The sequence below is a fragment of the Meriones unguiculatus genome, chromosome 3, assembly GCF_030254825.1.
Source record: "Meriones unguiculatus strain TT.TT164.6M chromosome 3, Bangor_MerUng_6.1, whole genome shotgun sequence".
In the NCBI taxonomy this organism is placed as follows: domain Eukaryota; kingdom Metazoa; phylum Chordata; class Mammalia; order Rodentia; family Muridae; genus Meriones; species Meriones unguiculatus.
The window spans coordinates 73,169,222-73,189,021 of record NC_083351.1 but is presented as its reverse complement, the minus strand read 5'-3'; the positions used below and the strand labels follow the sequence as shown (position 1 = coordinate 73,189,021).

At 38.3% G+C, this 19,800-nt stretch overlaps 1 protein-coding gene across 9 annotated transcripts in view; it reads left to right on the top strand.

Annotated features, from left to right (window-relative positions):
• The window catches only part of Dgki (diacylglycerol kinase iota), a 453,496-nt gene that overhangs the window by 288,886 nt on the left and 144,810 nt on the right, over positions 1–19,800 (top strand). For 6 of the 9 annotated variants that reach the window (XM_060380194.1, XM_060380193.1, XM_060380189.1 and 3 more), the window contains 2 exons: positions 9,832–10,031; positions 15,247–15,309. In XM_060380194.1, the coding sequence (XP_060236177.1) occupies positions 9,832–10,031; positions 15,247–15,309 (263 nt within the window). The remainder of the gene's footprint in view (positions 1–9,831; positions 10,032–15,246; positions 15,310–19,800) is intronic. The other 3 variants (XM_021638217.2, XM_021638216.2, XM_060380190.1) reach the window with 1 other exon arrangement.

Genomic DNA, 19,800 nt, shown 5'->3' with positions numbered 1-19,800 from the left:
TGCAAAGGAACTGAGCTCTGAAATCTGTGTAAGCAGTCAGTGTGCTTAAAAATGGACAATTTTTAATCCTAACTTAGAAAAACAGTTAAAACTCTGCTCTGCTGTTCAATCTACGGTTAAAACATCGTGTGCTCTTTAAATAACCCAGGAGCATATTTCTAAATGGTCACATACCTCTATCACTCATTCAATGGTATAGCATTGTGTTTTCTTTTTCATTTATTTTGAAAGGATTTTATGTTTAGTTCTCCAGTTTTCAATTCATTGATGCTATTCTATTGATTATATTTCCAAGAAGATAAATTATATAAAATTATAAGCATGTGTTTAGGATGGCTGTCTAAACAGAATGGTATAAGTACTTGAAGGTACTCTTTTTAAATATATACTTAAAAATGTTTCCATATAATTTAAAACCTTAACTAGTAAGTCAATTTCTTTTGCAGCAAATTATTTTTTTCTTAGAAATTGACATGTCTGAAGTCAATAAAGCCTACATATTTTAAAAAGTTTTGCAATAAACCAATACATATTTTTTTGTACATTGCTTATAATTTAAGTACACCCAAGGAAGAGGAAACCTGAACTGTTTGGAAAGAGATTTTAAAGTACTGGAATAGTAAAAAAAGAAAAACCTATTCCTTTTAGAATGTTTATCTTGTAATTGCAAACTTCAAAGTGAAGTCTTCAGTTGACTCCATTGGTTTTGATGCATTCCTGCTAATTAAGATGATTTCTCAATTGGTATCTCGATTGCTTTCTGGGTTTTACAGAGCCCATAATCATTGTAATTTGTATTTGTTTCTGCCACAATTTTTTGTTATTATAGTTGGGAAAGGCCTTTCATGCTGAGACTGTTTCTAAGTAATTTAAAACTTTTCAAGGCAGTTCAAAGCACGATTCATATGGAGAAAATAGGACCCTCATTTGTAATTCAGGCTCCTCAACTTTGAAGGAAACAAAAGTTTGATCTCTATGTTAATTGAAATTAATATGTGTATGTTCTTTTACATTTCTGAAGGAGAAAAGTAAAGGTCTGTTCAGTCTGAAAACATGCACAGAAAGATTCCCAGGGCTGAGGTGATCTCTTATGCTTGAAAAAAAATGTTTGCTCATTTTATAATATATGTAAGTGTAAGAAATGAAGTGAATATAGCACATTTAATCATAACACTTACAGACAGCTGCTCATATTCTGATTTGTTTTTTCTCAGTGCCTTTGTTTTTATGTTTGAAAACATACATACATTTAAAAACGTGGTTTATAATACTTATAAGAATTTTTGTTGTTTTGTTTTTCATCTGTCACTGAATCAATACCTTCTTTCTCAGGGTATGTAATAAGTTCCACACACAGTTATATCAGTGTGGGAATAGGCATTTTTCTACTTACCACAGTGGCTTTCTTTGTATATAATCATTATCACAAAATCGTACTACAAATGGCAACTTAACCTTTATTATATAAGCATATCACAATTTAAATAATAATCATTCCTGTGTGAAATTCTCATGTTTCTAATGTTTGGTGTCATATATAACTCTATATACAGGTCTTTTGGCATGCCTATTTACTGCAATTAAAAATATTTTGTGTCGTGTGTGTGTTCTTCATATCTCCTTTAGAGAACATGCATTTTCAATTCTATTACTTTATTTATTTATAATTTAATTTTTGAGAGTTTTATATACAAACTCACTATTAACATAATTTTCACTACTCTATACCCCTCTCAACATGCCCCACTTCCTCTAGGATTCACCGTGAACCCTTTTATGACCTCTAGTTTTGTATTAGGGCTACCCACAGGCAAGCCATGTGCACACACACACACACATCTTAAAAATCTTTACTCACTCCAACTTAGATTGGGAAGGCATTCTCCTTTATTGTCTCCTTGATGATTTATAGTTTAAAGTTTTACATCTTAGGTAAGTTACTGAACTTGAAAAACTTTTGTGCATTGTACAAGGTAGCTATCCCTCCAAAAAAAAAAAAAAAAAAAAAAAAACATTTGTTGTTTTCACCAGTGTTATTGCTGAATGAACTTTCCTCTTCTGTAGGATTGTTCAAGATCTTTCCCTGAATTCCATTTCTTCCCATCGATTTATTTTTATGTCAGTGTACACTGTCCTGTTTAATGTGCCTATATAGTAATTTAGCTCTTTGAGAATTTTGCATGCACACATACAAACACATACATGTGTATCATTTAGAATTTGGATTAGTTTCCCCTGTAAAAGTATATTTTATTCACCTGATGTAATTTTAATCTCAGAGTCTTACTGACTCCATATGCTAACCTAGGCCAAGTCCTGGAAGTTTCTAGGCTCTGTACAATCTAATCTAGGTCTAGAATGTTTTCAACTTCTGAGACCATTTCTAGCTCTTTCTGAACTCTGGCTGGCTGGTTCAACTCAAATGTTTTGGCTTAAATGCTTCTCCAAGCTGACTGATTCCATCTGGCTTCTCTTAGCTTCTGACTGAATTGCTTGCTTGGTCTCATACTAAACTTCGGCAATATGGTCTAATTTTCTGCCTCCACATTCTCATTATTTCTTCACCTGTATCTAGCTTGTTCTCTCTTCAACCTGTTTTTGTAAAATTCTCCTGGTGAAACTGCCTCCCCCTCCTCCCCTCTTGTGTGCTGCTCTCCTAAGTCCTCTTTTTCCTGTCTTTCCTGGTGAGAATTGGGCAACTCTTTTCTCTGGCTCATTCTGTCAAATCTTTCTCTGATTTGTCACATTGTCTAACTCTATGACATCACTATCCAACATGGGTGCTTCCTTCTACAAACTTTCTTTGGGATTAAAGCTGTATACTAAGAGTGTGTCAGTATTCCACCAGAGGGATTAAAGGTGTGTGCTAAGGGCCTGTTTGTATTAAAATTCCTCCACACAACCCCATATTTCCCTTATCTCCTTTCCATCCCTATTCCTATCAAACCACTCCCCAATTCTACCTGTGACCTTTGGTTTTGTTTTGTGAGCCATTTTGTTTACATGGCCATCTGTGTGACCATTGGATTGGAACTGTTCTTTGGAGCTTGGTGGGGTCACCTGTGGGTGTGAAGGGAGTGATTCCCTCTCTCCATGAGTTTATAAACAAATAGACTGTATTGCAAGCAGTGACTTTAGACAATAGAATTGTACTTTTTATATTAAATTTTTATTTTTTATGTTAATTACAGTTTATTCATTTTGTATCCAGATGTAGCCCCCTTCCTCATTCCCTCTCAATCCCACCCTCCCTTCCTCCTCTGTGGCCTGGCAAGGCTGCTCCCCCTCAGGAGTCAGTGATCAAAGAACCAGCAACTGAGTTTATGTCAGACAGTCCCTTACTAGGGAACCCACTTGGATACTGAGTTGACATGGGCTACATCTGAGCAGGGGTTCTAGGTTATCTAGGTTATATCCATGAATGGTCATTGTTTGAAGTATCAGTCTAAGAAAAGACCCCTGTGCCCGGAATTTTTGGTTCTGTTGTTCTCCTGTGGAGCTCTGTGGAGCTCCTGCCCCCTCCAGATCTTTCTATCTCCCCCTTCTTTCATAAGATTCCCTGAACTCTGCCCAAAGTTTGGTTATGAATCTCAGCATCTGCTTTGATACCCTGCTGGGTAGAGTCTTTCAGAGGCCCTCTGTGGTAGGCTCCTGTCCTGTTTCCTGTTTTCTCCTTCTTCCAGTGTTCATCCTGTTTGTCTTTCTGAGTGAGAATTGATCATCTTACCTAGGGTCCTCCTTCTTGCTTAGCTTCTTTAGATGTACACATTTTAGTATGTTTATCCTACATTATATGTCTAAAATCGACTTATAAGTGAGTATATACCATGTGTATCTTTCAGTTTCTGGGATACCTCACTCAGGATGATCTTTTCTAGTTCCCAACATTTGCTTGCAAATTTCATGATGTCCTTGTTTTTAATTGCTGAGTAGTATTCCATTGTGTAAATGTAACACAATTTCTGTATCCATTCCTCCATTGAGGGACATCTGGGTTGTTTCTAGGTTCTGGCTATTACGAAATAAAACTGCTATGAACATGGTTGAGCAAATGCCCTTGTGTACTTGAGCATATTTTGATATATGCCTAGGAGAGTTATAGCTGGATCTTGAGGAAGTGCTATTCTTAATTGTCTGAGAAAGTGCCAGTTTGATTTCCAAAGTGGTTGTGCAAGTTTACATTCCCATCAGCGATGGAGGAGGGTTCTCCTTCTCCATATCTTCTCCAGCATGCATTGTCACTTGAGTTTTTGATCTTAGCCATTCTGATGGGTGTAAGGTGAAATATCAGGGTTGTTTTTATTTGCATTTCCCTGATGGCTAAGGATGGTGAGTATTTCTTTAAGTGTTTCTCTGCCATTGTATATTCCTCTACAGAGAATTCTCTCTTTACCTCTGTACTCCATTTTTTAAATTGGATTACTTGATTTGTTGATTTTTAACTTGTCAGTTCTTTAGATATTCTGGATATTAGACCTCTGTCAGATATAGGGTTAGTGAAGATCCTTTCCCAATCTGTATGCTGTTGTTTTGTTCTGATGACAGTGTTCTTTGCTTTACAGAAGCTTTTCAGTTTCATGAGGCCCCATTTATTGATTGTTGATCTTAGAGCCTGAGCTGTTGGTATTCTGTTCAGGAAGTTGTCTCATATGCCAATGAGTTCTAGGCTCTTCCCCAATTTTTCTTCTAACCGATTTACTGTTTTATGTTGAGGTCTTTGATCCACTTGGACTTTAGTTTTGTGCAGGGTGATAAATATGTATCTGTTTGCATTTTTCTGCATGTAGACATCCAGGTAGACTAACATTATTAATAAAATACTTGCAAACTGAATCCAAGAACACATAAAAGATATCATCCACCATGACCAAATAAGCTTCATCACAAGCATGCAGGGGTGGTTCAATATACAGAAATCCATCAATGTAATCCACCATATAAACAAACTGAAAGAGAAAACCCACATGATCATCTCCTTAGATGCCGAAAAAGCATTTGACAAAATCCAACACCCATTAATGTTTAAGGTCTTAGAGAGATCAGGGATACAAGGCACATACCTAAACATAGTAAAGGCGATAGACAGCAAGCCTATAGCCAACATCAAACTAAATGGAGAGAAACTTAAATCAATTCTACTGAAATCAGGAACAAGGCAAGGCTGCCCACTCTCTCCGTATCTCTTCAACATAGTACTTGAAGTCCTAGCTAGAGCAATACGACAACTAAAGGAGATCAAGTGGATACAAATTAGAAAGTAAGAAGTCAAAGTATCGCTATTTGCAGATGATATGATACTATACATGAGCGACCCCAAAAACTCAACCAGAGAACTCCTTCAGCTGATAAACACCTTCAGCAAAGTGGCTGGATACAAAATTAATTAAAAAAAATCAGAATCCCTCCTGTATACCCAAGACAAAAGGGCCAAGAAAGAAATTGGGGAAACAACACCCTTCACAAATTGCCACTAATAACATAAAGTACCTTGGTGTGACTTTAACCAAGCAAGTGAAAGACCTGTTCAAAAAAAACTTCAAGTCTCTGAAGAAAGAAATTGAAGAAGATATCAGAATATGGAAAGATCTCCTGTGCTCATGAATCAGTAGGATTAACATAGTGAAAATGGCCATCCAGCCAAAAGCAATCTAGAGACTCAATGCAATCCCTGTCAAAATACCAACACAATTCTTTACAGATTTTGAAAGAAAAATTCTCAACTTCATATGGAAAAACAAAAAAAACCCCACAGAATTGCCAACAACAAATCACCTGAAGGTATCTCCATCCCTGATCTTAAGCTGTACTACAGAGCAATAATAATAAAAACTGCATGGTACTGGCATAGAAACAATGGTGGATCAATGGAATCAAATAGAAGACCCAGAAATAAACCCAACACATATGGATACTTGATTTTTGACAAAGAAGCCAAAATGATACAATGGGAAAAACACAGCATCTTCAACAAATGGTGCTGGTCTAACTGGATGTAATTGTACTTTTAATATGTATTTACATGAAGTCTAAGGTATTGTAGGGAAAGGTAAAGTTGTGTTCTTCTGTGTTCTTTGTTCTGCGTTCTTATGTTACCTCTCTTTGCCTTTCTCCTCTCACCTTGCTTTTTCCCTTACAAGGGCCTTTGTGATTATATTATACCCACTACAGTAACTCTGGACAATGACACTTTCTTCTTACCCTTCATTTACTCACATTTGGAAAATGCACTTTTGCCATGCTTTTTATGGTTTTGATCAATTAGAACATAGGCATCCTTTGGTGATTCTGGCACAGGCATGTCTCTGCAAACTGCAGTGGTTTTTGTCTGTAATTAGTTTGTTTTAGTTTCATTGATCTTTTTTTGTATGAATCTGAAGGTTGACTTTTATTCATGTACTGTCTGCTCTCTTACCCTTTCCCTATGCATTTAGTTAAAGAGTTTGCCAATTTACTGCCTAACAGACAATGGAATAACATGAAACAATCCTGTCTGTGTTGTTGAGATCAGAAATTATTGATCTGTTTCCATTTTCATTGACCTATTTCTTCCTGCAGGATCCAATTTGCTACTAAGCTTTACTCTAAGATAATTTCATTTTTTTTTTCTTTTTGGATCATGGTTTCTTCTTTGTCAAGATCCATTGATTATCTACTTAGCAGATGATTTGTCAACTACAACCTAAATTACGGTTTATTGTTACCTAGTACATACTGTTTAAACATTACTTTCTTCAGCTCTTCCTTTACAAGAGACAAAGCGTGTCTAATATAAATGACGAATACTAACAGTTGAGAGTTAAAAATATCAGTAGAATGTGTTTCTTTCCAGGCTTATACAAATCTTCCTTATCTCATTTTTCAGGATATATTCTTAATTCTGTTACTATTTTAACTTTTAGGATGTTACAGATTTTAAAGTAATGATTGTTTCTTTAAGTATCTTTAAAGCATAGAAATTTTTCTCTAAATTGTGCCATAGTAACTCAGGTTAATGTCTTTCTAAAGAATGTGAAATCAATTCAGCATTTTTCTTCCTTTTTTTTTCTTCTTTGTGCTCTTATGACCTTGTGTTAGTCATGGTTAGACTCTATGTCCACTAAACAGAGATGAAAAAAGAACATACATACAAGTACTCTCAGTGAGAAAGGATACTTGGATTTTTTTAGAGTCCTTATATTTTCACTAAAAAGAAATTTGTAAACATATTATAAGTAAAAGTTTTAGTGATTTTAGATTTCTTATGCAGTTACTAGAAGGAGAGATTTCAGATAAATTTTCTTCCTTTCTTAAGTTGCCCCACTTTATTTGGACAGTGAGTGAACATTAATTCCATGGCAATTAGGAAGAAGGAAGAAGGGTTGATTTCAGGTGGTGTGAGGTTGTATTTGAGAACATGATATTATTGAATGATAGGTACAACCTAGAATCATAAAGATCTGAAAGAGATCATAGCAATAAGTCCAAATCAGTCACACCTGAAATGGAAGTAGGATTAGTTTCTCTATAAGTATTTAATTATACGGATACTCATTGGGGAAGAACTGCTGCTACTTTTGCTGTTTAGACTTCCTGCACCATCTAGTGCAGTGAGACTTTTTAGCATGCTGTGTTGAGTTTAATTTTGATGAAATGGAGGAAAAACTTAATGCTGTATCTCTATGGAAAGAGAATGATTGCAAAAGCTTGTGCATAATGTTGTGAACCAATTGATGGTGCCACTACTAGGTAGAATTGCTTCATTTTTTGAGGAGCATACTGTGTCAGGGAGGGAAGGGGCCCATGTGATAGTTTCATTGAGGCTATTGACGTACAGAAGGTTAATTAGAGGATGTTAGGAGAACTGAAAAGAAGACAGCCTGTAGATTAACTGCTCATCAATCATCAGGTGCACAAAGTCCCTGCCAAGGTTGGTGCTAGAAAGGGAACGGTGGTATTAGTCCTAAGGAGCCAGGGCACAAGAGAAGCGATGGAACTTTGGAGACATGGCAGTCTGAGAGGGCTTTTGGTTGGCTTTGCCATGAGCCAGTATTCTGAAAGGGGGTTACTTACTGCATGAGAAGTGGGCCTGCCAATGCAGTTGTCTGTGTGAGTCAGAGAGCTAGAGGCCTGGGAATGGAGGCACAGAGGAGGGTGAGCTGCTGCTGGAGAGGCTTCTAGAAAAAGAGAGAGAGATGTAGGCTTCCATTACTGTGGCAACATCTCTGGGATAACTGGCTTCTAAAGGAAGATTTGTTTTGGCTCACAAGTTCAGCCAGCGGTCACGTGGGCCTATGGAAGGCAGCATATCATGGTAGGACTTGTCATATAAAAAGCAAACTAAGTAGAGGATAGCTAAGGCCCTGACAACCCCTTGGAAGGCATGACACCAGTGACCCAGCTTATTTACACAGGCTCCACTTCTTAGTGGCTCTACCCTCTCCCAATAATGCCATGTGCTGGCGACCAAAACTTTAACACGTCTGCCTTCAGAGGACACTCAGGGTCCAAACTGCAGTGCTAAGTGTGATGGGACAGATCTGCCATCCCAGTACTCAAAGGGCTGAAGCAGGAGGATGGAGGGTTCAAATTTAGAGTTAGTTGCAGAGAAACATCTTCTGATAAAAAGAAACAGTAACATCACCAACAACAGCAACAATCCCAACCAGTAGAAGATGGGATACTGTGCTTTCTCTTTCAGTCTGGAAATTTTTATATACTTTTTAAAATGTATTCTTTGTGTGTGATATGGAGTGTTATAGTGATTACATTTTTCTTTTTTGTGATTATATTTTTCTGTCTGTACTGACAACTGTTGCTAATACCCTGGGCTAAATTATTCATCACTTTCTTAGTAAATTATATTGTCAAATCCATAAGGCCATGACCTTAGAAAGATGAATGTAATTTTTTTTGAAAATTTCTATTCATCATTTGTTGGTATGCAAACATCAGTATTTTAATGCCATGTTTTTTAAAAAAGTATTTTGATTCTTTGTCTAGTAAGAACAGCAAAATTTCCACTGTTCTTCTTTTTTCTTCTTTCAAGCTATTCTAATTATATTTGGGCCTTTGTTTTTCAAAATTAGTTACAGAGTTGATTTCATAAATGTAATAGGGTTAGATTTAGGTCTTCAAGCATACAGAATATCTTAAATTGAATAACTCACTTTTGCTTATTTACTTTTATCACTTTATTTACTGAAACACATTTGAAATAATTGGAAGGGGTTTCAGGTAGACAGAAAACTCCTGTCCAAGTTTGAAAATTAGCTAAGGATAAGCAATGCAATTTAAGGGTAGGTAAATGCAATTTAGAAATTGGTAAAGTATGTGCTTTGCTGTCTTTATCTGTTTTTATTATGCCAACACCAATTACTTAATGGGAATAGACATCATAAAGGAAAAGTTTTGAATTAGTAAATCTTGGATGAGGTCTGTCAAGGTGGCACAACAGATAAAGGCACATGCCACCAAGCCAAACAATTCAACTCCTGGGACCTTCATGATGGAAGGAAAAATCTACTCCTGCAAGTTGTCCTCTGACTTCCACATGCACTGAATAGCATTCAGCCCCCACATGAAAAATACATTCCTGTGTATCCATCTTTTTCCTGGCTGTATTTAGATTTATACGGTGTAAAATGGAAAATGCTTATCTCTGGGAATATATGGTACAGTTCCTTAGAAGCTTTGCATATTTAATTTATTTGTAGCTTGATTTCGTCAAGTTCTTGTTGGCTAATGAGTTTTACAATACTACCAAACACTGTTGCTTATCTGCAGTGGATTTGGGCTTGGCTTTCTGAAGTATACATCACTGACACTTGGCTCCTCTTTGGCTTGTTTGGACAGGCTGCTCTGCAAGTCGGGGGCCACGGAGAAAGGCTGCACCAGTGTCGGGAAGTGATGCTTCTGACTTACAAGTCCATCCCCATGCAAGTGGATGGGGAGCCGTGTAGGTTGGCACCCGCTATGATTCGGATCTCCTTGAGGAATCAGGCCAACATGGTACAGAAGAGCAAGCGGAGAACCTCCATGCCTTTGCTCAATGAGTGAGTCTGTGCTTGCCTTCCTGGGCGACCTGGAGACACTGGAAAACAGACAGCAAAGCATGTGCATGGTCTGGGAACCTCACTGTGTAAAAAGGGGAGAAAAATCAAGAAAGCACCATAGGCCCTAGGTTGTTCTCATGGTAACACATGCACTCTTATTTGTCTATTTTATAGTTATTTGACATTTTTTGGTAAATTTTGCTATATGTAAAATAGATGCTTCTCCTTTGTTCAGGTGACCTGGTTTTAATATTTAGTTTGGTTTATGGAGGGCTGTTACAAGCCTCTTTTACATTGCATTTCTTACTGTATGTCACTGAGTGGTCCCTTTCCACACTTCCAACTGGGGCCCCATGTCCTCTGATCCATCAACTCAGTTCTGCCTTCAAAGGCAGCATCTACGATTCATACTTAATTCAACTCATTATTTCTACTTTGAAACACCATGTATCCCTTTCTTCCTACTTTTTTTTTTTAGGTGTTTTAATAAACTGATTCAAGGTAAGGCAATTAAGAATAAGTAACACAGAACATACATTCATTTTCTAGTGTACTTTCCTCAAATTGGTGACTTAATTGTTGGCTTGGGATTGGAGAAATAGCTGGAGGGAGAAGAGAATTTGGGTCATCTTTTTGAGTATCTTCTAGATATCATGTCACTTTGCGTAAGGTCATTTCCAAGCTTAGTCTTGGCTCATTCTCTGTCACAGTGAGGGGCCTCAAAGGTGCACCTCCTGTTTGCTGTCTGTGTTGCATGGTTACCTATTATACTGAATGGCTGGCTTTCTGGAGATGCCTGCAAGGAAGGGGCATGCTTTGCCATGTGTTCCTGAAGTCAAGGTGAGAATCTGCACAAATTCCCAGAATATCTGATGACGCAGGTGCCATCGCTCCTGTCACCCCTCTCTGTGGCAGCATATGCTCAGGAAGAGCACCAGACAGCGCTCTCCAGGCACTTCAGCTTTTGGCATCCGCTTCTAAGTTTGAGGCTTGTGTGAGAAGTCCGCTTCCTCTGTTCTTGGAGTCTGGACTTCCTGGAACATTGTCCTGGTTGTTTCCTAGAACTTCCGTTTACTCCATTTACTCTGAGTTGGTAGTTCTTGCTTTATTTACATTTTGCAGCTGGCAAATCTCTTGGCGCATTGCTGATGCTTTCTGTCCTTGCTGCCTTTTCCTTCTTATAGGTTGAAGACATGATTGTTGAGTTTATATGTTAAAAAATATGATATGTCAACAGTTGTACATGGTTTTCCATATTTATTCCATGACATACTGGTTTGGAAAAGAAACAAGAAATGATGAATGGAAAGCTACATCTGAATTTGTACAGTGGCCAATGTACCTAAGTCACTTGTAGATCGTCTGTGGAAAAGCTCAATGAGTTTACTATCACGAGTGAAGAATAAGGTCTCATGACCTTCTCGGATGGAAAACTTTTCAAGTGTTCAGTTTCAAAAACTTTTATGTTGTTATCAAGAAAGGATTTGTCTTCTCTAAGTAATCCTGTTGGATTTGTTTAGCTTCCTTTACATGCAAAATAAATGCACATAGTTTTTGTTTTAGTTTTGTTTTGTTTTTTTCCTCATTGCATGTGTGACATATGCCATTTCTTGCATGTAATTGCACAGGTGTCTAAGAGCAGCCTCATCTAAAAATATGCTGACACTCTCTAGCGGGCAGTGTTCCTATCATAACAGCCCCATGTCACACAGAAGATCCATTTGCAATGGGAGTCATAGCACACTATTCATTTTTCAGAAAATAATTAAAATTTGAAAAGTAAATAATTTAATCACTATATACAATTATTATTCAACACTATATTTAAAGGAAATCAGTACTGACAGTGAATTTTCAAAGAAAAATAAATAAATCTGATTACCATGTCACACTTGTTCACTAAGCCTGGCTTTCTCTCTCCTTAATCTTTTTCCATATCTATAGTTAGATTGTTTCTATTTCATTATAAAACATTTCTTTCTCTCTTTCTTTTTTTTTTTAAATCCAACTTCTTCCTTTGTATTTCCAAGTAGAGTTTCAAGTTTAAAGTCAATCTTGATTTCAAGACTTCTTTTTTTTTTTTTTTTCTTTTTCAATGCAGTTTATTCAGAAACCTAGAACAATCCTCGGACCCTGGGGAAAGCCAGCCCACAGCTTAAATAGCCTCTGGGTAGCCAACCCAGGCGTGCCACGTGGGCAATGCAGATAGGTCCACATACATGGAAGCAAGACTTCTTTTTAACCTCCTGTTTCTTTGAACTTCTTTCTCTCTTGTCCATCATTGTGTGGTGGAAGAGATATTTGAAAGTCATGTTACTTCTTCACTTCTCTGCCTCCCTTTTTTCCTTCCTTTCTTTCTTCTTCCTTCCCTCCTTCCTTTCTTTATTATAAACTAAAATTTTTGCTTAATTTCCCTGTAGTTTTTTCTTACTAGAAGGGGAAGATCACCTGTTTATGGTTTCATAAAATTTTTATAGCAAATGTAGTCCTTTGTGTGTGTACATGTGTATACATGTGTGTATATTGCAACTATGTGTGTTTATGTGTACATGTGTATTAGTATGTGTTCTTAATGAAGGTATTGTAGCTACTTGGTTCATCTAAGGAACTGGGTTCCTTTCATTCATGTTACCGGGGAAGACTTGCTATTTTAATGCTGCAGTTCCCTGAATAACCACTTTTCCCCTTGAATGCTGGTGTGTCTCACACATCTGCTTTTTCTTTGGGATGTTGAATCTCAGATCTGAGACTTAAGTTTTGGCTCTTTTCCAAAACTAAAGACTATTCCTAAATCACTGTAATTGATAGTTTTTCCTTAATGAGGTTTTGTAGCAACTCAGATAACGAATATACTAAGATACTAGTGTCTAAATTCCAGACCCTTAACTCTGCAGAGTGTGCATTGCCTCCTTCTCATCCACACAAGTCTGTTCCTCACCCATGTGCTCACTTGTCATTCCATTTCACCCCCCCTCCATTTTCCTACATCTCCCTGGCTAGCTAGCGCTTTCCTTCAAACCCATCTTCAGTTTGTCACACAGTCGTCAATGCACACTGTCTCTTCTGTTCACTAGAAAAATGCTAGTGTGTGGTCACAACTGATTCACTCTCAGCTTGCCCTGCCATCCTTCTTCAGAAAAATGGTTCCTGCTCCATCAACTGGGATGGTCTTTCTAAAAGTGGGAAGCTTGTGTTCCTTCTTGTCACAGGTGATTTTGGTCCTTTCCCCCTTCATCCTGATCTCCTTCGTCCCAGGGCACCACCATTGTGATTTTCTTGCCCCTAGTTTTTCTGCTCACTGTGACCTCCCTTTCTCCTTTCATCTGCCAGCCTGGCTCACAGTTCAAAACCCAACTCTGGTACCACTTTCCCCAAGTACCATCCTCAAGGTAATTCTGGAAGTTAGTTGTACTTCTCAGTGCTGTTTCCATCGCATCATCTGCCAACACAGTATGTGCATCATTTGCTTGCTGGTCTCTCTACTCTGTTCTATGGTAGGCCTTAGGCTTTTCCTCTGAGGATGCCCAGAACCTGTCATCATATCTGAGACATGATCGCATATTGAATCCGTGACTCACAAGTAGACCTCATTACACTTCTATTTTCTGCTACACTTCTTGGAAACTATTAACAAAATAACAGCTATGTAAAATCTCATGGATATAGAGGTAATATAGAATGTCTTTAGGACGTTTTGTTACGAGTATAGGACAAATATTGAATCATTTAGATACAATTACAGGAATAATTGGAAGGGATGTCCATGAGCAGTAATTAAACAGTAGGCCTTCATGATGCCATTCTGTCCATATTTATTATGAAAGGTAAAATACTTATCAGAAAATAATAACAAATTTTATTAGTATATACAAAACAAAATGGGTTCGCGAACTCCATATTGGCAAGGGACCATACTTTAGTTTATTCTAGCACATGAATCTACACAGAATATGAAACCCAATAAATATTTCCCCATAAAATGTTATAAAGATTTGTGTCTAGGTTTTTACTAATATCATAGCAATATGGCAGCTAGATGCATTTAATTATTTTCTGTATTGTGAAGCACCATTGAAGGTGATCAGAAGCTTAAATTAACTGTTGTAAAGGAGAGATCTTCAGCTGGTATCCTTAACTTCCTTAGTAACTGTGAAGGATGGTTATTTTGTGTAAAGGCAGGAGTTCTGGTTAGCTAACTTAGAACTGGGTACCTGGGTTCCACCATCCTGGGCTACTGGGGGTGCATTATTGCTTTTAACAGAAAGTTTTTGAAGATAAAGTGGACAGACCACTGGTGTAAACTCATGGGTGACCTTCTGTGAGAATGTATGTGCCCAGAAGACAGAGAATCTGGGGAGCTGTCACTCTGCACTTAGAGAAGCTTAAACGAAAGAGGAAAAGAGAGTGGTGGTACAGAAGTGAGAGTAAGTTTGGGGTTCAGCTTGTTAAATTGAGCAATGTCTATTTTCTAGTAGCACTTACGGACTCTCCGTCACAAAAGAATAAAGTACCTAGAATATGGGTGAACTTAAGGAATCTGAGGGATAAAAATGGATTTTTTTTATAGATACTATTTATAATTTTGAGCTTTATTTATTATTCCAGAATTCTTGAATTTTCAAAACTCTTGATTTTGCTGTTGCTGTAGATTTAAGGTTTTCTTTTTTTAAAAAATGGAATTTTTTAAACTACCCTGATGGTTCTCAGAAAGCCTTTTCTGTTCTGAAGGAAGCTCAAGGTTGATGAATCCTTCTTTTCAAGATGGCTCTCTGATGGGACCTCAGAGACAAGGTGCAAGGATGAAACTGGCTCACCTCCTCACAAAGGAGTCAGTGTGCTGGTTTCCCACTCTGATAGGGAAGCCTGTGCCTCCAGCCTTGGGTTGTACTGACTGTACTGGAGCAAAGGTGCCATTGACAATGCCTCCTGTGCCCACATCCCACTCTCCTGCCTTGGCCCTGCACTCCAGTATGTGGCTTGCCTGGAACTAGCTGCTTCCATGTGTCCTGTTGGCTTCACTGCTATCACCGGCTTCTCTGGATTACTTCCATGGCTGGCTTGATTTCCCTTTTTTTCTTTCATCACTGTTGGTGATGCGCTCATTTAATTTCTGCTTAAACTTTGTGTGTCTCTCTTTTTCTCCCCGGCTTGTTCCTTGTTTGTCCACGCTGTCCTGCTGATTCTGTCTTCGCTGCTCATTCCCTGCTGCCTCTAGCATCCATCAGGTGCAAGCTGCGGACCTGCGGCGAGTGTCTGCTCCCCCCGGCTCCTTCACCATGTGAGTACAGTGCCATTCTGTTTTGACCCTCAGTCCCCAGCCTCTCCTCAGGGGTAGATCACCTGCATCCTCCTTTTTCTCCACAGGTCTGCTGCTCATATAAGGGAGCCACCTAATCATAGATGTTCTCACACCCTGTTCCTCTCGTGAAATGGAGAGCTTTGTGCTGTGTGTGTCTCCACCCACTATGCATTTGTACTCTCATCTTTTTATGAAATATTTCAGGGCTAGTGGATTGGTGTAACAATCTACACCAAGCATCATTGTTTTTCAGAGTATGATAGGACAGTTATAGCAATACCATTACAAATATATTTGAGGAAGTGCTTTTGTTCTTAACATTGTGTGGAGTTCCTTTTTGTGCCAAAGAGTCACAGCTGTTATACAATAATCAATGACTCTGAGCTGTCATTGAGTTAGAAGAAATTTATTATAATGCATGTTTAGTGGTTTATGCTCAATGTCTCCAGAGTATTTTAATTTTCTGGTGCAATGAAAGTATGATTTTTAGAGTTTTTCCTCAGCATTTGCTGAACACTCATATGTCTCTTTCTTTGCTCCATATAATATATATTACCTGCTATTTGTTAGTTTTCAAGTGGTGTGCTAGGTGCTTTGCATCTTTACATAATCCTCAAGATAATACTCTGCATGTGCACTAGCGCTTTCTCGTCTCTACACAAGGTCACAGATGAGCAAGTCGGACTGAGATTCCAACTCAGGCAACCAGGCTTCTAAACTCATGTTGCCTTCTGTCTGTCTAGACTCAACTGCGTTTCTCAGGACCCAGCAGCGTGATCACCTTTTCATATAATTCTTCCTTGATCCTTGCTTTCAAAGTCAACCACACCTCACTGCAGTTCACTAGTGATGAATGTTAAAGCTTTTAAAGTTTGATTTGGTTTTCATTGTCTGAACTCTTTACTTGTGTGTATTCCCAGTCCAGACTTGGCCTACTTGAGGTGACTGGCAATATATCCTTATGAATCTGTGTTCCAGACCTAGTCACAGACCATTATGAGACCAAGCCATAGTTAGTAGTGGGGATAATGAGTAAAAAATATGTGTGCATGAGGAACTGTGCAAAATGTGAAATCTAGTGGTAGCACAAAGTACTTCCTAAAGTTTAGTTATTCAATCTTGGTTTTGGCTTGTAGATCCCATTTATTACAAATAGTATATTAGCTGAGGAATGTTTCTTTTTTTCCCTGGCTCAGTGCCAGGCACGGTTTTATGCTGCAGATCTAGTGATCAGCACAATCACCTAGTGCCTGCACAAAGTATGAGGTTTATAACGGAACAGTCAAAACCCAACTTAGTAATGTTATCTCATTCCCAGTTGTCTGATGATTATAGGCTAAACTTCTCCACTCTCTGGGCTCCTCAGTAAACTTGTCTTCAATGACTGGTTGTCCGTCATCTGATTGTGGTTTCAGTGGCTCCACAGACTGAGAGCAAATTAAGGAGAATGTCAGCAACTGAAGCAGATGTGAGAGTGGTTGAGTTCTATCCCTAGAAGGACTATTTTGACATTGTAACCATGTATCTTAAGTGGAGGCTGTTTATTTTGTATTTCTGGAGTGGGTGTGCTATAGTTAGGTACTCCCATAGAGTATAGCAGGCAGTAGGTGTGACTATTTGAAACCTGTAGGGATGATTTGAAAATATTCCATGTCTGTGCCATAGTGTTACAGTACAGGGATATTATATTTCTGAGTGACTGATGGAAGCATCTGTATAATAAATATATGTGAATATATAGTAAAATATCTAATCTAATATAAATGTAATATATAATAATATAGCACACCTGGGTGGAATATAAAAGCCAGGTGTTAGAGCAAGGCCACAGAGAGAAGTCCAAGCACAGCAGTGCATTCTGTGCCTTTAAATCACAAACAGTGGTGGCTTAGCATTTGGAACCCATGCTGCCTTTTGAGAGGCCCAGGCATGCTTAGCTTATTAACACTGCTTTGCACTCTCCACCGACCATCTAGACCGGAGCTGAGATGGTCTGGTTTTCTCTGTCCCTCAGAACCGTTTTAAGTAAATCCTCTTTGGATCTTTGGAGAGGCCTCTCTATTGCTCTTAACGCTAATGCTGCCACCTTGAACCAGTCTGAAGTACCCTTTTCTGGAAAACATCCTTTGCTCTAATTTTTTGGTGACTTTTTTGAGGAAATCAAGAATACAAATGATGATACAAAGGTGAGAGATAGATTGTTAGGAGTCGTGATCTAATACTAAATTCCAACCACACATAACATCTCAGCATTATGGAATAGTCTTAAGACTTATGTTTATTACTTCTAAATTGTGTGTGTGTAGGGAGAGGTTTTGCACATGAATGCAGGTGCTCATGGGGTGCAGAAAAGTCTGATTGTATCTGCTGAGGGTGGAGTTCCAGGTGGCTGTAAGCTACCCCAATGTGAGTGCTAGGAACAAAACTCCTGTCCTCTACAAAAGCAGTACTGCTCTTAACCACTGAGCCATCTCGCCAGCCCTTAGCATTATATAATATTTTGGTCCTTTATGGCCACATATGAACTGGTGGATTTTAAACAAAGGGTTTAATGCCCCATTCACTAAATTAGACAACACTGAGTCAAGAACATTTACATGTATATTCTAACAATTTAGCTTTAAAAATTAATAACCTGTATGTGATTAATTGTCTTAAAAGGGCACATGCAGACTGCATTTCTTAAATTGTGGATAATAGTGCTAAACCCATCAGCCAGTTGCTGCAATTTAGCATCTGCTAAAAAGCATATGAAACCTCAAAATGAGGCTTTGTAGAATCCCTTCACCCATTAGTAGCCACATTTCCTTCTTGCTCTTCCGGCATAAAAATGAAATAATGTGATCCATTTACATTTGACTTATCATTTTCATCTTTCATCACTGCTTACTTTAGATACCAGATACCCTGGGCTATTAAAGACATTGAGATCAGAAAGCTCCATTTCTTCCCTGGGGAAATGAACACCCCAGAAACAGACCCAATTGAGTTGACCACAATGAAATTACAATACAGCATGACTAGACTCCAAGTAGAGAGATTTGAGTTCTACTTCTAAGTTGTCAACTTCTTACTGAGTATTTGTCACAAATGATTGTGTTTTATCAATATTTGAAATGAACGTGCAGCAGCGTTATTAATTCTAATGCAGTCGCATGAGTCTTAAAGCACCGTCACCAGGACAAGATTACGTCACTAATTTTCCTCTGCATACTGTCCTGTAACCCATCCACTGTTACCACTTACTCTCATCACCCAATATCTAACAGCCACCGATCACTATAGATTTGTGGCTTTGAGAATTCCACAAACATGGAATCAAACAATGTGTAATCCATTTCAGCTGTTGTTTTTTTTTTTTTTTTTTGGCTGAACATAACATCTTTGAGGTTTATCCAAGTTTTTGCATAGATTAGTCATTTGTTGGTTTTTATTTTGAGCTGCATTCCACTCTGTGGCTATTTCCATTCACCCACTGAAAGATAGCTGGGTTATTGCCAGTCTAAAATGATTGATAAGATGACTCAAACCATTAAGGAGCAGATTTTGTATACACAAAATTCTTCATTGTTCCAGGTTAAATGTCTAGAAATGAGGATGCTTGATCCACATGGCAAGTAGATTTGGTTTTCTTAATAGGAGTGCAAATGAAAAACTGTTTTCAGAGTGGTATTGTCATTTTGTCTTTCTATCAGTGGTGTTTGATAGTTCTCATCGCATCCTATTGTTTCTGGTCTTCAACAGTGCCTTCAATTTTAACTAGTAATCTCTGTAGTGGGCGTGTGGTTTTGTCACATGATGGTTTTGTTTGTGTTCCCAAGTGACTAAGTGACTGAATATCTTTTAGCATTCTAATTTTCTTTGCAAATGTTCAAGTCATTTGGTTGTTGTTGGCTGGTTGGTTGATTTCAGAGTGGGTCTCATATCCTGGGCTAACCTCCAACTCACTACACAGCCAAGGATGACCTTGAAATGCTGGTGCTCCTGCCTCTCCCTCTTTTCTCTTTTTTTTTTTAAATTATCTTTTCTTTTTCTTTCTTTTTTAAAATTTTTTATTTAATTTTTATTAATTACACTTTATTCCTTTTGTATCCCCTCATAAGCCCCTTCCTCCTCCCCTCCCGGTCCCCCCTCCCCCCCTTTCTGCATGCATGCCTCTCCCCAAGTCCACTGATAAGGGAGGTCCTCCTCTCCTTCTTTCTGATCTTTTTTTTTTTTTTTTTTGTTCTTCTCAATGCAGTTTATTCAGGAACCTTGAACAATCTTCTGACCCCGGGGAAAGCCAGCCCGCAGCTTAAAATAGCCTCTGGGTAGCCAACCCCAGCGTGCCACATGGGCAATACAGATAGGTCCATATACATGGAAGCAAGCCAGATCCTCAGCCTTAGCCAAATATGGAGTTGTTTGTGACAAAGAGCACTCACCATCTGGAAGGTGGAAGGCAGAAACCAGCTCCATCTTTAAGGCTCG